This window comes from Aythya ferina (assembly GCF_964211825.1).
Source record: "Aythya ferina genome assembly, chromosome: Z".
Classification (NCBI taxonomy): Eukaryota; Metazoa; Chordata; class Aves; order Anseriformes; family Anatidae; genus Aythya; species Aythya ferina.
Genome location: NC_140299.1, coordinates 62,766,425 through 62,780,483, shown reverse-complemented (window position 1 = coordinate 62,780,483; position 14,059 = coordinate 62,766,425). Strand labels below are relative to the sequence as shown.

General features: G+C 39.5%; 1 protein-coding gene across 4 annotated transcripts in view; it reads left to right on the top strand.

Moving 5' to 3' along the window:
- GRAMD2B (GRAM domain containing 2B) overlaps positions 1-14,059 on the top strand; it is a 40,566-nt gene that overhangs the window by 12,621 nt on the left and 13,886 nt on the right. For all 4 annotated transcript variants that reach the window (XM_084503576.1, XM_084503575.1, XM_084503578.1 and 1 more), the window contains exons 2-5: positions 9,364-9,486; positions 11,814-11,901; positions 12,196-12,262; positions 13,240-13,343. In XM_084503576.1, the coding sequence (XP_084359702.1) occupies positions 9,364-9,486; positions 11,814-11,901; positions 12,196-12,262; positions 13,240-13,343 (382 nt within the window). The remainder of the gene's footprint in view (positions 1-9,363; positions 9,487-11,813; positions 11,902-12,195; positions 12,263-13,239; positions 13,344-14,059) is intronic.

Below are 14,059 nucleotides of genomic sequence, written 5' to 3'. Positions count from 1 at the left end.
AAAAAGGTTGTAGATCCTGGGGAAAATGTGCTACTGAAAGCAGTAGAAAATGCTTACAAGCAAATTATGTACTTCTGGTAAAAGGCAGAATGCAATTTTTATCATTCTTTTCTTTTTGTTATGCTGTAATATCAGTTGACAAATAATTATGAGTTAAGTTAAAAGATAATTGTTTGGCTGACCTGCATGTAATCACAGCACACTAACTTTTGTCCTTAACGATATTACTTGAGAGAAATAGAATATGCACAGAGGTAAATGTAGGTTATTTATTACTCATTAAAAGCTGTAACATCTGATACAGATCAACCTTTTTCCAGCAGCTAAATTTCTGCTGTTTTTGTTATTGCTGCTGTTTGTATGTACCTCGCATACCTTTTTAGACTTGTGTTACTGTTACATCTGAGACACATGGTGATATTCTTTAGATATTCTTTATTCTAACCAAAATTGATAGGAAGGTGTGGATCCAGCTAGGATGCTTAGCAGCAGTCTCTTCAAAAACTGTCATCACACAGAAAGTTCCTTCTCTGAACATAACAGGAGAGTAGGACAACCTGTTCGTTCCTGTTCCTCCATTTTTATTTGGAAATAAATATCTTGCTTTTTCTAGATCATCTCCAAGTTACCCAAAATTAGAGACATTTTTATGTTTTCTTGCCAGAAAATTGCAAACAAATATTTAAAACATCTGTTTTTCCTTCCTGACAGTGGAAGGAGGGTCAGTGGGAGACTGCAGGAGGACATGGGCAGCTGTTCCCACACAGCCCTCTGCACAGAGCCCTTGCCTCTTCTTTGTAAAACGGTGTAGCATGCTGCCTGTTACAGTAATGGAATTAAGTGCAGGTAGGTGGGACACCTGAATAAAAGGGAGAACCAGGACTGTAGTGTATGTACGAAGAGAACACGTTTTCCTCTTCTTAATTACCCGGCAACTGACCGTCAGTTCTACCCCAAAATACTCGCTTCCTTTAACTCAGTCCTCTACCTGGCACTGACAGGCTTCTGCCTACATCCTTGAAAAATAATCACACCAAGGTGAGAAATGTTAATAAACTTTCCTGAAATAGTGGCAGGAAAAAATGTGCAAGTTGCAGATAGGCAGCAGAGAAACTCAGCAGGACAGAGGAGGTAGAGGCAGTCTGAAGCCTTCTTCCTCTGTGCATGGATGGGGGAAGCCTTCCATGCACACTTTACTATGAAACAGCAGTTCCTGATGCCCCCCAGGAATCAATCCTATCTAGGTGTGTCCATTACAAAGATCTGTTCTTGTGGCCACTTCATTGATTTAGCCCTCTGGGAATCTTGCCATAGAAGAATCTCTAAGTTTGAGTGCTGGGGAGATACTGGCAGATGAAATGCTGCAGTTAGATACCCTGGTAAAATGATGAAGTCTTCTCCCAGAAAAATGAGCTGCATTAACTTTGGCTTTTTTTTTTTTTTCTTTGTTAAAGGGTGATTTTAACTCCCTTTAAAAGGTAAACCTGCAGACTATTAATGTGTGTCCCATCAGACTGTCTAGTGGCTATCTACCTTCTGCTTCCCTCCCCCTTGCTAGGTTTCCTAATACACCCTTTCTCCTTACTGGTAGGTGGTGTGTTTTTGTTTTGTTTTGTTTTCCTTCTAGTTTAGGCTATTTCTAAAGATAGACCACCTACAATCTTGATAGTAGTTTTGCAGTTACCATTTATGTTACAGTAGTTCAAGAAGAACCATTTAGGTTTGTTCAACATTTTTCTGGACAAGAAGGAATATTATAATTTCATTATACACTGGACTTTTGTATTACAAGTCCATTCATCTGTGGGGAATTTTAGAATCCATGTAAATTTGCCAAAGGCCAGCAAATGCATGGTGGTGGAGGATAGCGTATGGACTGTGGAAGTGCTCCACAAAGTAGAGGAAGAGATATACCCAAGTAAAAAATCATAATGATGATGATCATCATCATAGATTGCAGAGATAATTATGGGAAATTCAGCATTGCGAGACCCTTGGCGAGCAGGGAGCCTCCAGTAGTTATTTCATCTTCCATCAAGGGTGGAAACTGATCAAAGTGTAATGAAACAGGATAGATGGACACAATTAGATAACCATTTTCATCTCAGTTAGGCACTAAGCTTTGTTGTGTATGGTTCTTGCTGGGAATCCTAGAGGAACGAGTTGTAGATGGGCATCCCATGAAATAACTTTTTTACACTTTCTGTGCTAATATAGTGTTACCTTTTTCACAGAGAAATCTCACTGATGATTGTGGATTATTGTTGTCAGTGCCAGGTATGAAAGAAACTGCTACGTGATCAACCCTGATTAAAGAAAGAAAATGATTTTTTTTATCACCTTACATTGATTCAAATAGCTTGTATGCAGGATATTGAGTCAATATTTCTAAAAGAGCCATGAAACAATGTTCTGATCAAGTGATTCCTGATTTATGGCTTTATTCCATCCCCTGCCACTTAGGAAACACAAAGGTGTCAGTAGGAATGCTCCCAAACCCCTCCTGTGATCTCTAATTGTTCTGCATTGTTAATTGCAGTAGCTGGTGTGTGCTGCTTTTTTTTTTTTTCTTTTTTTAATCCTAATGCAGTCTGATATAACTACTTAATTCTTATTTTTTTTCAGAAACACAGTTATTGCTGTCAGCCAAGTCTTTTATCATGTGGAGGCATGTTGCTCTGGAGTTCTTACTCCAAAACAGAAATGTAGCTTCAAGTAGTGAGGCCAAACCTTTGTGTGTATGCTCTGGTGATTGTGCCTCAATTGTGCAGGTACAGAGAGAGATCTGTATCACCTTTGCCTGAGTTACGTAGCAGATGTAGTTGATATAGCCCTGTGCGGTCATATTGAACACAAGGATTGTGTACAGTTGCAGTATTTATTTTAATTTAATGTGGTGTAGAACAGTTGGTAGCCCAGGCGCGTAAGTGCCTTTGTGCTCTTTTGCTCTTTTTTTTTTTTTTTTCTGCACCCTGAACAAACCATAGATCAGGAATTTTTTCTTCTTTCTCTTCCCTTTTTCCTGTCACTTGTGGCAGCTAAAGACAAAAATGTGGTTTAATAAAAGGCTGCACACTACTTCAATAGGAATTATGGTTTTGCATTTTATCTTCTTCTGGGTTAGAAGATAAGGTAGGCTAGAGATAGGAAGTAGAAAAAAACTTCCCACCTAAAGGCTGCCAGTCAGCTGGAGAATGAAGAGAGCACATGCTCCTGTCCAAAGTAGAAATGAAGGAGTATCTTCCCCAGAGACCTTTTACCCCCTTTTTTTTTTTTTTCCCAGAAATGTGTCTATTAAGATTTGTGTCTTGTGTTTGACTTGTCTTTGCCTACATTCAGATGAATATTTGTTGGGCACCCTGCTGAGACTCCCACAAAAACTGCATCATGGGGATCTGGTGGGGTTGAGCGAAGATGTGTGTGAGCAGGCTTTTGCTTTTTGAAGTGGATATCTGAAACGGAAACTCCTGACAAGACAAGAGAGCTAAATGGCTTATGTTCCTGTGCTAGTGTTAACCTAATAAAATATCTTGTTATAGTGTATCACGTTTCAGAGCACAGGGAATTCTTTTTCTTTTTTTTTTTTTTCTTTCTGGGGAACTTGATAGCAGTCTGGTTTTGATTAGACAGGGAATACAGCCAGTTAATAATAGATGGTATTTAGAGCAGAGAATTTACATACTTGCTAATGACGTCTGTGGTGTCACAGTGATCTTGCTGATGTCCAAGTGGTAAGGTGGTGTGAAACCTGATCTGGTTATTATGTGAAATGTCTGGTCAGTGGAGGGGAAAAAAAAAAATACTTCCTCTATCCTTCACAGTGTTGGAAGCTTTATTGCTCAGTATTAACTCAAAAATTTCATTCATCCTTTTAATATAGTTTCACAGTCACTTGTAACACTCACAGGTAATTCTGTTCTTAGAGGTAAGTGTGAAATAGAACACAGTAAATTGTTCTGAAACAATAATTCTGAAATTCAGAACTTATATAAAAATAAGACAATAATAATTAAAAAGCTGTTAGCCACTGAGAGGCAATGCTAGCTGATGTCAAGATTCCACCTGTGTTCACAGACCAGTTTCATCAAATAAATGCATGGAGGAGCACATGGACGTGGTATATAGGTCTGTGCTTCCATCCACTTGTGTATGATATTTGGCTAACATGCTGTTGTATGATTTTGCCTCCATTATGCTGTATTTGACCATGATCTAATGAGAAGAGAATTAGCCTGCACCTCAAACAACCTGAAGCAACTGAATCTCAGCCTGGTTCATGCTTATTTGTATTAATAAATTGACCCTTTCCCTTGTGCAGGATTTCACACCTCTGCTTCTTCATTAATGCTTTCCTGCTCTTTTCCATCTTGGGTGCAAATACCTCTGCTGGCTGTATATCTGTCATAAAAATACTTGAGTAAGAAGCTCCATACAGCTGCTTTACCCATTTACTTTTCAGCCTTGAGTACAGGCTATATACTAAGTAGGATGTCAAATTACACAAATACCAAAGATACTCTGCTGGGATACGTTATGGCTATCCTTAACATCTATTACAGCACTGTTAAAGCAGATTGCTATTCCTTTGTGAGTAAGGTAACTGTAGCTCATTTTCTTCCCATTTTGATGATCTGTGACAATGTTTGGCTTTCTAGTTGCACAGTAAAAGTGATACTTTGTCTTAGAAAGAGGTTAAAACTTATTACTGTGAGCCATATTTCTCCAGGAGATGTACTTTCCCCCATTAACAGTGCCTCGTGCCATGTAGAGCTGGAGCACGGCTGCACAGCCACTGCAGGCTACGCAGGTGTTTCGGCTCTGAGCAACCAAATTTTGTAGGAATAAATGGCTCTAAAATCCTTGACTTGAGCTCTGTTGGTTTGTGCAGTACTGTTCTATGAAGAGGACAACAGGAGAGTTTACAAAGAAAGAAAGAAAAAAAAAAGGTATTTTCTTCTGTCCAGGGGTGAAATAATTCAACTATAAAAGGTGTGAATGCAGACTTACCAGATGAAGCACTCCAGCGTCTGATTACATGACCAAAAAAGGTTTGTTCAGGCTTGCTTGGGGTAGAAAAGATGTTTAGTGAACATAGCTTCTGAAGGAAGATTTAAGACCCCAGCATGGTTAGGCCTGGTGAAGGGAAGGCTGCGATGATTGCTCCTTCGGGGATGTCTGTGCTGAGGCAGTGGTGGCAGCCTGCGACGTGCTTAGCAGTGTCCTTCCAGACATCAGCATGCTTTGTCATGCCCACTTGCAGTCACCTCTGCTTGAAGCAGGTTGCTGGGACATTTTTAGCCTCTCCCTTTAATTTTTAGTTTCGGAAAGAATAAGCAGTTCCTTTGTCTGAACAGACTCATGTCTGCCAGTAAGAATGGCTTAGGTAACACTACTGTTATTATTTTGGCCTTTTGCACAGCTTCAATTTCTTTGACAAGTCCCAAGTCCCTTTGATCTGTTAACATCTACCCAGTAAATCCAGTAGCTACCTAAATGAGCTGAAATATACAGAATATCTTTGTATTCATGGTAAATATTTCCACGTATGTTGTACCAAGCCTGGCCACGGACAATAGAGGTGAAGTTGCTCCATGCTCTTTTGGTCGACCTTTTGCAACAATGCAGCAGTCTAGCTGCTGCTACAAAATTAACCCTTTTCATATAAAAGAGATGGAGAAGGGTAACAGGGTGACATGACAATCCAATATGTATGCCTCGTCCACAGAGGCAAGGTTGAGCAATGCTGACTGACTCCTCTTAAACCCTAGGAAAATACTGTTTTGTCTGTGGTTTTGCAGACAATCGAAATTGCAACCCCCGGGTATTCAAGAGGCCTTTTTCTTTTCCATAGCTGCTGCGTAACCTGTGGACTGAGGGACTGGTTTGTAATAACTTTCCATGGCTTTCAAACTTCTTTGAGACCTGTTATCACACAGACCAAGTAGCCCAGGGTTGTCTTTGTGACAGATCTGAGGAAGCTTTGTGCACACGTGTGTGTGGATGTGGGCATTTGGAAGACAGTAACCACTAAACAGTCCTCAAGTTTTTGAGGTCTTTTACATATGTCTGAGGAGTGTTTGGTAAGACTGTATCTGGCTTTTAAAAACAGCAATTGTTCTGGGTTATTCCTTAAGGCTTGCTTTCCAAACTGTGGCCTATTACCACATCTCTTATATTACTCTGTTGAGTGTTTCTTGTTCTAACGAGTTTTGAAAAGAACAGGGAAAAAAATACATTCTATCTTTAATTCTTGATTTCTTGAAAAATTCCCACTGAATTAATGGGACACAGCACATTTTCGTAGGAGTTCTGAATTTTCCAGGTGCTGTGGAAGATTAGCTCCAAGCAAGAAAAGCACTTGAAGTTCAGAAAGCTTCCTGTAGTGCCAAGAGCTTGATACACCAGTCTGTCAGAAAGCTTTTGTTTCACAGAAACAATTCAAAGCAGACGAGGTGAAGTTCCTCTGACTTTTGAAATACAGTGACTGATAGCGTACCTCTGAGCGCTTCAGTAGAATGAAACTTTGTTTGCCTTGGTTAATTTATTTCTTCCCGTTTTCCCTTTTATGTGATTTAATCTTAAACTACCTATGTCAGTTACTGGTGTATGTTTTTAAAAGAGACATTTTTACAAGGAGTTTAACTACACTGCTTATAACTAGTGTTTATTTTATCCTCATATCTAAGCAAAGTTATGATCCCATAGTAAGCACAAGCCCTGGGGTTTGAAAATACTCCCTGTGACAAACTTCCTTTACGCTGGAGACAACTTTTTTCTTTCGGCTGTTATTTTAAATAGGTTTAGTAGTAGTATCAAGTCTACGATACAAGTTCAATTTGAAAAATGTTTATTTTCATATCAGCAAAGTCCAGGGTTTCAAAGTTTACATGCTTTGCTCTGATATTTGCATGTATTCATTTACAACAACAGTTGTATTAAGCACCATATGATTTCTTAAGTGCCCTTGATCTTCATTTTTGCACGGATTGCTGACTTCCATGGTCTTTTCAGCGAGCATTTATGAATCCAGACTTAGACGTGAAAAATGTAAGGAGTGCTTTAATTTGCTTGTGACTTGACGAAAGATAGTGTGCTGGTTTTTAGGTCATACCTATGATCTTGCCTTCTCCAGAAGGTCAACTAAAATAAGATTCTTCTGATCTTTTAAAAATAGCTATTAGGGAATCAGCTGCTTTGTGGAGCTACAAATATCAGAAATATGAGGACAAATCCTTACGTAGTTTTTGAAGTGGGCACACGGGAGAGGGGTGAAGGATTGATACAGCAAGACTGTCGGCTGGTAGGAATGTACCCAATTGCTACTACCAGCCACATGTGTTTAGGAGGTTGAGTCTCCTCACCTTCGAGATGTTTTGGAGGCAACTGTGGGTGTGACACAGGCTGCTCTGACCTGCCAGGAGCATTGCCAGGTCAGAAAGGCCAGCTGTCCTTGGCAGTGATGAAGGATGCTGGTCAGGCTCTAGGCTCAAGCAGCTACCTCTTAAGAATATCACTGTGTCATAGCCTTATTCACATGGGATTTTCCATGCTGCACTGCTCTTCTCAAACACAGGTGGGATTGAACCCGACAAATTTGCCTCACCTTGTTCCTCGTAGCACTAATGACTGGTATTCTCTGGCCTTCCTTGAATCCTACAAATTTGGGGAACAGAAAAATAACAGATAGCGAGACCTTAGCTAAGACATTTTGTAGGATTTGCAAGTTTTTGCTGTGTAGGCTTGACAGGTCCATCCATTTAAAATCTCAAATGATGTAAAATCTCTTTATTTGGGTTTTTCAGGCCAAAGACTGCATTCCACTTAAAATCACCCCATTTAATTCTAGTTTATATTGGCTGAGACTAAAGCTGGTGCCTGGTGATCAGGCAGGGCCAATCCAGGAGTGAAGCAACAGGGAAACTATTTCTTTTTTTCCTCATAGATTTTTATTAGTGCTGTAACCTTTTCAAGTATATAAAAATGTGACTTAGTGTGTGTCAATTCAGTGCCCCTGTTGTGGGGAGGGGTAAGTGGTGGGGAAGGATTAGGAAGGGGAATAATTGCTGTATGTAAGTTTAAGACCCCTTGAGAACAAATCCCGGGACCAGCAAGGCAAAATTTGCCTGGCTTTGGTCCTGTTGCTTTAACCCCAGTGTAGCTGTGAAGTAAGATACTACTGAACTCACTAGATCTCCACTAAGACCATGCGAGGAGTGTCTTCTGATCTTTTTTTTTTTTACCAAAGTATAATCTAAGCAATGGATTTTATTATGCCCTTATTAAAAGCAAATTAAATTACTCTGGAAACCTGTGTCAGCAAAACTTTTGTCTTAGTAGGAAGAATAAATTGTTTGTTGTCACGATATTGTCCCTTAATGGCAGTGGCTGTGTTGTTGCTGTAAAATTGCAGAAATTAAAAACTGCAATGGAAGACTTCTGTAAATGGGCTCATTCAGACCAGGCATTTAGTTAATGGGCAACATAGTTTGTCTGTCTTTAATGTGGATATCATCCTATAATCTTGCTGAGGCATTCATCTGCCAAAAGAGGGTGTGTGTGTCTGTATGTCCATACATGTGATGTCTTATTTTAAAGTATTGCCGTTCTTCATACTCTGCTATTAATGATGTTTATTTCAAGAAAATCTAGAGGAAAAATTGTATTTGAAAATGATTAAAAGGGGATTCTGAGAAAGTGCTTTGATGTGTTTTGATGACACATCTGTTAGCACTTACTCTCGTTGCTTAGTCTGTGTTTGTGAGGCAGTGCCATGTGCCCTGAAAGGACAGCACACTGTGACAGAAGTTTTGCCTTGGTAAAGTCAGTGCTTTTGACACTTTGAGAGGACCCTTCATTTGTGAAAACCATGCCAGTCAATTCTCATGGAAAAGGTAAAGAGGCAAAATAGGATCCAGCTTCCTCTTGGAACATGGAACCACCAATTCTCTGTTAAGCACTGCGTATTGTTATGCAGGATGTTTTTCTCCCAAAGTGCCAATCAAATCAATTTCCATTAGTCATTGACTCTAAGTACTGAACATGGAATGCATTTTTCCAAAACGGCACGTTATCTTTGGAAAGGAAGCTAGAGCTGCAAATGTTATAAGCACTGAAATATCCTTGGCAGTATTTCAGTTTTTTGAGTCTCTACTCATTGCTGAAATTCCAGTACGGGAGCTCATACCTGTTCAGATGTATAATACTGTCAAGTCAGTAGATGAACACTTTCCAGGACCTCAGTGCAAAATATGTCATAATTTTGTTCTTTAGTATATGCAATAATGTCAACATGTTGAAGTGGCATTTGACATTGTTATGAATCCTGCAAAACACATTGCTTTCTTTTTTTTTCCCCCTCTGCAGTTCAGATGGAGAAAATGGAACAGATGAAAGAAGAAAGCCAGGAAAATCACCTACTCTGTTGCTTCAGACTCCTACTGGTGAAGTGGAGCATTTTGATGACCGGAAGAAAGTTGATGTTGCTAGGTAATGGTCAGGAGCATTGTCAGGTTTCTGCTAGTGAGATAATCGGAATGTTTACCATCTATTCAAGAAGCTAAACTGAACGGCGAGATTCATCAGACATCTCGGTTGTGGGTTACCTTGCACACGACGTGAGTAAACAGGGATCAGAGCCTACGTCCAGGGTCTGATACGTCATTCCCCAGAAGCAGCCAGAAGAGTGGGAATATGAACTTTTGGGCTGTGTCTCAGTTTTCCTGTTCTAGGGAAAAATACTGTCCTGGTTTCAGTTAGGACAGAGTTAACTTTCTTCCTAGTAGCTGGTAGAGTGCTACGTTTTGGCTTAGGATGAGAAGAGTGCTGATAACACCCCAATGTTTTAAGTGTTGCAGAGCAGTGCTTACACCAAGCCAAGGACGTTTCAGCTTCTTGCTCTGTCCTGCCAACGGGCAGGCTGGGGGTGCAGCAGGAGCTGGGAGGGGACAGACCCTGGACAGCTGACCCAAACTGGCCAAAGGAGTATTCCATACCTTATGGGGTCATGATGAACAATATATAGGGGTGGATAGCCAGGGTGGGAGGGCCGGACTGCTCGGTGTTAGACTGGGCATCAGTCAATGGGTGGTGAGCAATTGCATTGTGCATCACTTGTTTGTACACATTATTAGAAGTAGTACTATTATCATCTTTATTGTTATTATTGTTATTATTATTATTTTTTTCTGTCTTAATAAACTGTCTTCACCTCAATTCACGGGCTTCACTTTCCAATTTCTCTCCCCCATCCCAGAGAGCGAGGGGGGATGGTGAGCGAATGGCTGTGTGGTGTTTAGCTGCCGGCCGGGTTAAACCACAACAAATACATTGCATTCTTCAGTGCCTCTGCTGGTTACATCACTTTCACAGTCAGTTTGACAAGCAGAAGTCCACCACACGGTGGACTTAAATACAGATTTTGCATCCCTTTCACTCTCAACTGAGCAGCCAGTGCAAAAGCCAGCAATCAAGCTGACACTGTGGTTCTGGTCACAAGTCAGATAGTTACAAAGCATCACTTAATTTCCTCAAGCATCTTTAAGGAGAAGGTATATGAAGTCCTACAAAGAAATTAACGATTACTTGGTTATGTAAACCTTCCTTAGTTTTCTCTCTCTCATTCAGTTTAACTGTGTGCTGCAGAGGGGCTGGCACAGCTTTTGGGTAAGGCTGGCTGTTCAGTTTGGCTGGTACATTGCATGGAAACATGTATGGGGCTATCCGTGTGTGTTGGAGGTTTCTGCTGTAAGGGACCAGCTGATAAATGCAGCCAGTTTTCCTGCTGACTAAATCAGTCCTGCTGTGTAATCTTTCCTAAACCTAGCTATACCTCTAGTACCTATGGGGATTCTCTCCTTTTCAGGAGAAAGCCTTACAGTTTTGACTGGAAACCCTGAACCTCACAGGTTTAGGAAATAGTGAAGATGGAAGATTTACCATGCAAGATGCAGTGCAGTAGTGGAAACTTGTAGCACCTTTTTTTCCCGATGGTATTAGCATTGCTCAGCACAACACATTCTTCCAGTCATTCAGCAAAGTTGCTGTATTGTGTTTTATCCTTCCTGCTGATCTTCACCAGTCTGCATCTGAAGGCCTCTAAAAAGATCTAACTTCTTTTATAGCCTGTTTATGCACTTCTGCATGCAGTGTAGCTCAGGGATAATGTTCTCTTTCTCATTTCTGCAGTGTTATCCCACCTCTAGTTTTGTTTTTCTAAACGGTTCATGTAATTAATTTCTCCTGTTTAAAACAAACAGAACGTATTTTCACATTCATCCTCGGAGATTTTCCTCTATATTCATTCTAAAAACCCAACAACTCAGAAATAGTTGTTTTCTCTTTTTCCAGTGTGGGTGGCTAAAGGTGTACAGGAACAATTTTGTATCCAACTGTCAATCATAACTCCATTTATTGGAGACCTCAGTTCTAGCCTTGCATGCTCTACTACTATGTTTTGCCTTATTTTTCTTACATTACTAAGTAACATGCTTAGTATTTTATGTGTTGACCAGAAACAAACAAATGTGGAGCTATACACTCTGATTAAGTTTGTAAAAATGCCTTTTTCTTTTTTTTTTTTTTGTTACAGTTAGTAATTTAGAATATTCCTTCCAAATTAAAAAAAGACCTTCAGTGAGGACTGTCATGGTTTAAGACTAAGACAGACTCCTCTTCATTGCTGTACAGTCCTTGAAGAATTGGATAATTGTTACTGGAGGATTAATGTGTTTTGTAGACAAGCATGTCCTGTTGATAACTTACAAAGACACATGAAATGAAATCAAGTATCTCACATGCCTTCTTTTTTTTTTCAGGACAAAAAGCAGTTCGGATAGTCCAGTCCTGACAACAGATATCAAGAATGATTCCAAGATTGAAAGGAAAAAACGTGCCTCAAATCAGGTAGGGCAGAGGATGGACTTCTTTGTTTATGACTAGTAAGAATAAATGCATAACTGCCACAAGAGCACCCTTGTTTACTAGTATTATAGTTCACAGTTGTATAAGAATACAGCTTCCTTTATTCATCTGTGTAGGGTAATGATTTTATAACCACATAGCGAAAGTGAGGATTTACTAAAAGCAAATGGGCAAAATGAGAAGGTACTGGGAGAATATGCAGTGGAATGGGTCACTTGATCATAAGAATATCTAATAAGGCATGTATCTTTGGTGGTGGGGCTTTTTGTTTTTTAGCTGAAGGCAAATGCACACTTTCATAAGCTGTTTCTGGATGTTCCCATTGATGAGCCACTGAAACAAAGTAAGTATTAAGACCCTTGTCACTGCCGGCTGTGGACCAAAATACTCTTGTTACCTGCCAACTGTGGCAGCATATAAAAGGCACTACCTACATTTTAAAATCCTTAAACTACAGCTGCCTGTAGCTTCGAGGCCTTCACCTGCATGCAGTGGGCGTTTCCAAAACATAATGCAGTGGGTGTTTGCAAAACATAATTTCTTTATTCTTCAGGTGTTGGGCATGTTTTGGAGTTGTAGTTTACTTTGCACTTCTTCACAGAGTAACCTAGTGCAACATTTTTTAGTACTGAAGCTCCCTCACTAAAGGCACTGCCTAATTGAGACAGCACCAGTCAGGTGCTTGGGCCTTTCTCGTTGATGGTGCTCTGAAATTTAAAAGCACTGTTAGGAGGAAGACTTAAAAGATTCTGCTGTTTCCTGTGATAGTTTTAACAAGAGAATTCTACATAGAGATGAAGAGCAAATGTTTCTTGAAAGGAATACAAGGATAGCAGTTCATGAATGAGAATTGCTTTGCTCAGTGGCTGTGAAGTAAAAGCAGGATTATTTTCATGTGTTCTACCTCTGTTGGTCATCTGGTCCAGACAACTGCTGACGACCTACAAGATTTTAAAGTTAAAACATTTAATTTATGCTTTTTATATTTACATAATACAGTTACAGAAAGCTAGTCTAAAATTTTGTAGGAGCCTAGCTGGTACTCTTTCAGAAAAGATTCTTGGCTTATGGGAGCCAAGTTACGCATTTCAGTCTTCTTTCAGATGTTTTGAATTAAATTTAGGTTTGTGAAATCTTCTGAGCTTCTTTATATTCTTAAAACTTTTTGAATATTTCAGGGTTTGACAATGTTTATCAAAAGACATATAGCCAAACAAATTATGGCTTGAAAAAAAAAAAAAAGAGAGAAAAAAAAAGATGCCAGAGTTTTAGTGTGGGTTGTGGCTACCTTAAATGTTATAGAATATCTTTGTGTTTTAGGTTTTACCTGTGCTCTGCAGAAAGAAATTCTGTACCAAGGAAAGCTATTCCTTTCTGAAAACTGGATTTGCTTCCATTCCAAGGTTTTTGGTAAAGACACTAAGGTTTGTAAAATCATTATGTATGAAATAGTAATGCTGTTCCTTAGGAATTTGGTCATCACTAGAAATTCAATCTATTATGTAAGGCTAGAAAACACAGACTGGATACATGGACTGTTCAGAATCTAAGCCCAAAAATCACTCTAGCAATGAGTGTCTGTCAAGTATTTCCTGTACAGAAAAAAAAAAAAAAAAAAGAAGAAAGGAAAGGATATGAAATGTAATGATGCCAAGCTGACTTAACAAAAACTGTATAAAAATGTGTCTTTTGGGTTTGAAAACACTTGAAAAAGAGGAGGAGGAGGCAAGGTTGAAAAGTTTAAGGACTACATTGGGGAAATGAAGGGAAGGATCAAGCATGCTCAATAACAGACAATTAAAGAAGAAACTAAACCTGTCTTCAGAGTGGAGTGGCAAAGGGGCTCTTCTAGCTGATCCTTCTGGTTTTGCATGAACAGACGAGTAGGAAAGAAAAAACAGCCTGCAAGGTTTTTACTTGTGAGTCTAATGTGAAGAACAGAAATAGGACATGAACAATTGGGAAGATCCTAATTTACTAGTTCATTATTTACTCCTTCCTCGATATAGATATGACCCACATAAGGTTTTAGGATGGCCCCTGTGGCAAATGTTATTTATACAGATCAAAAACTGTGTCCAAGAGGAAGTGTGTTCTGTTTTTATTGGTTTGGAGGTTTGGGGGTCTTTTTCTTTGTTTA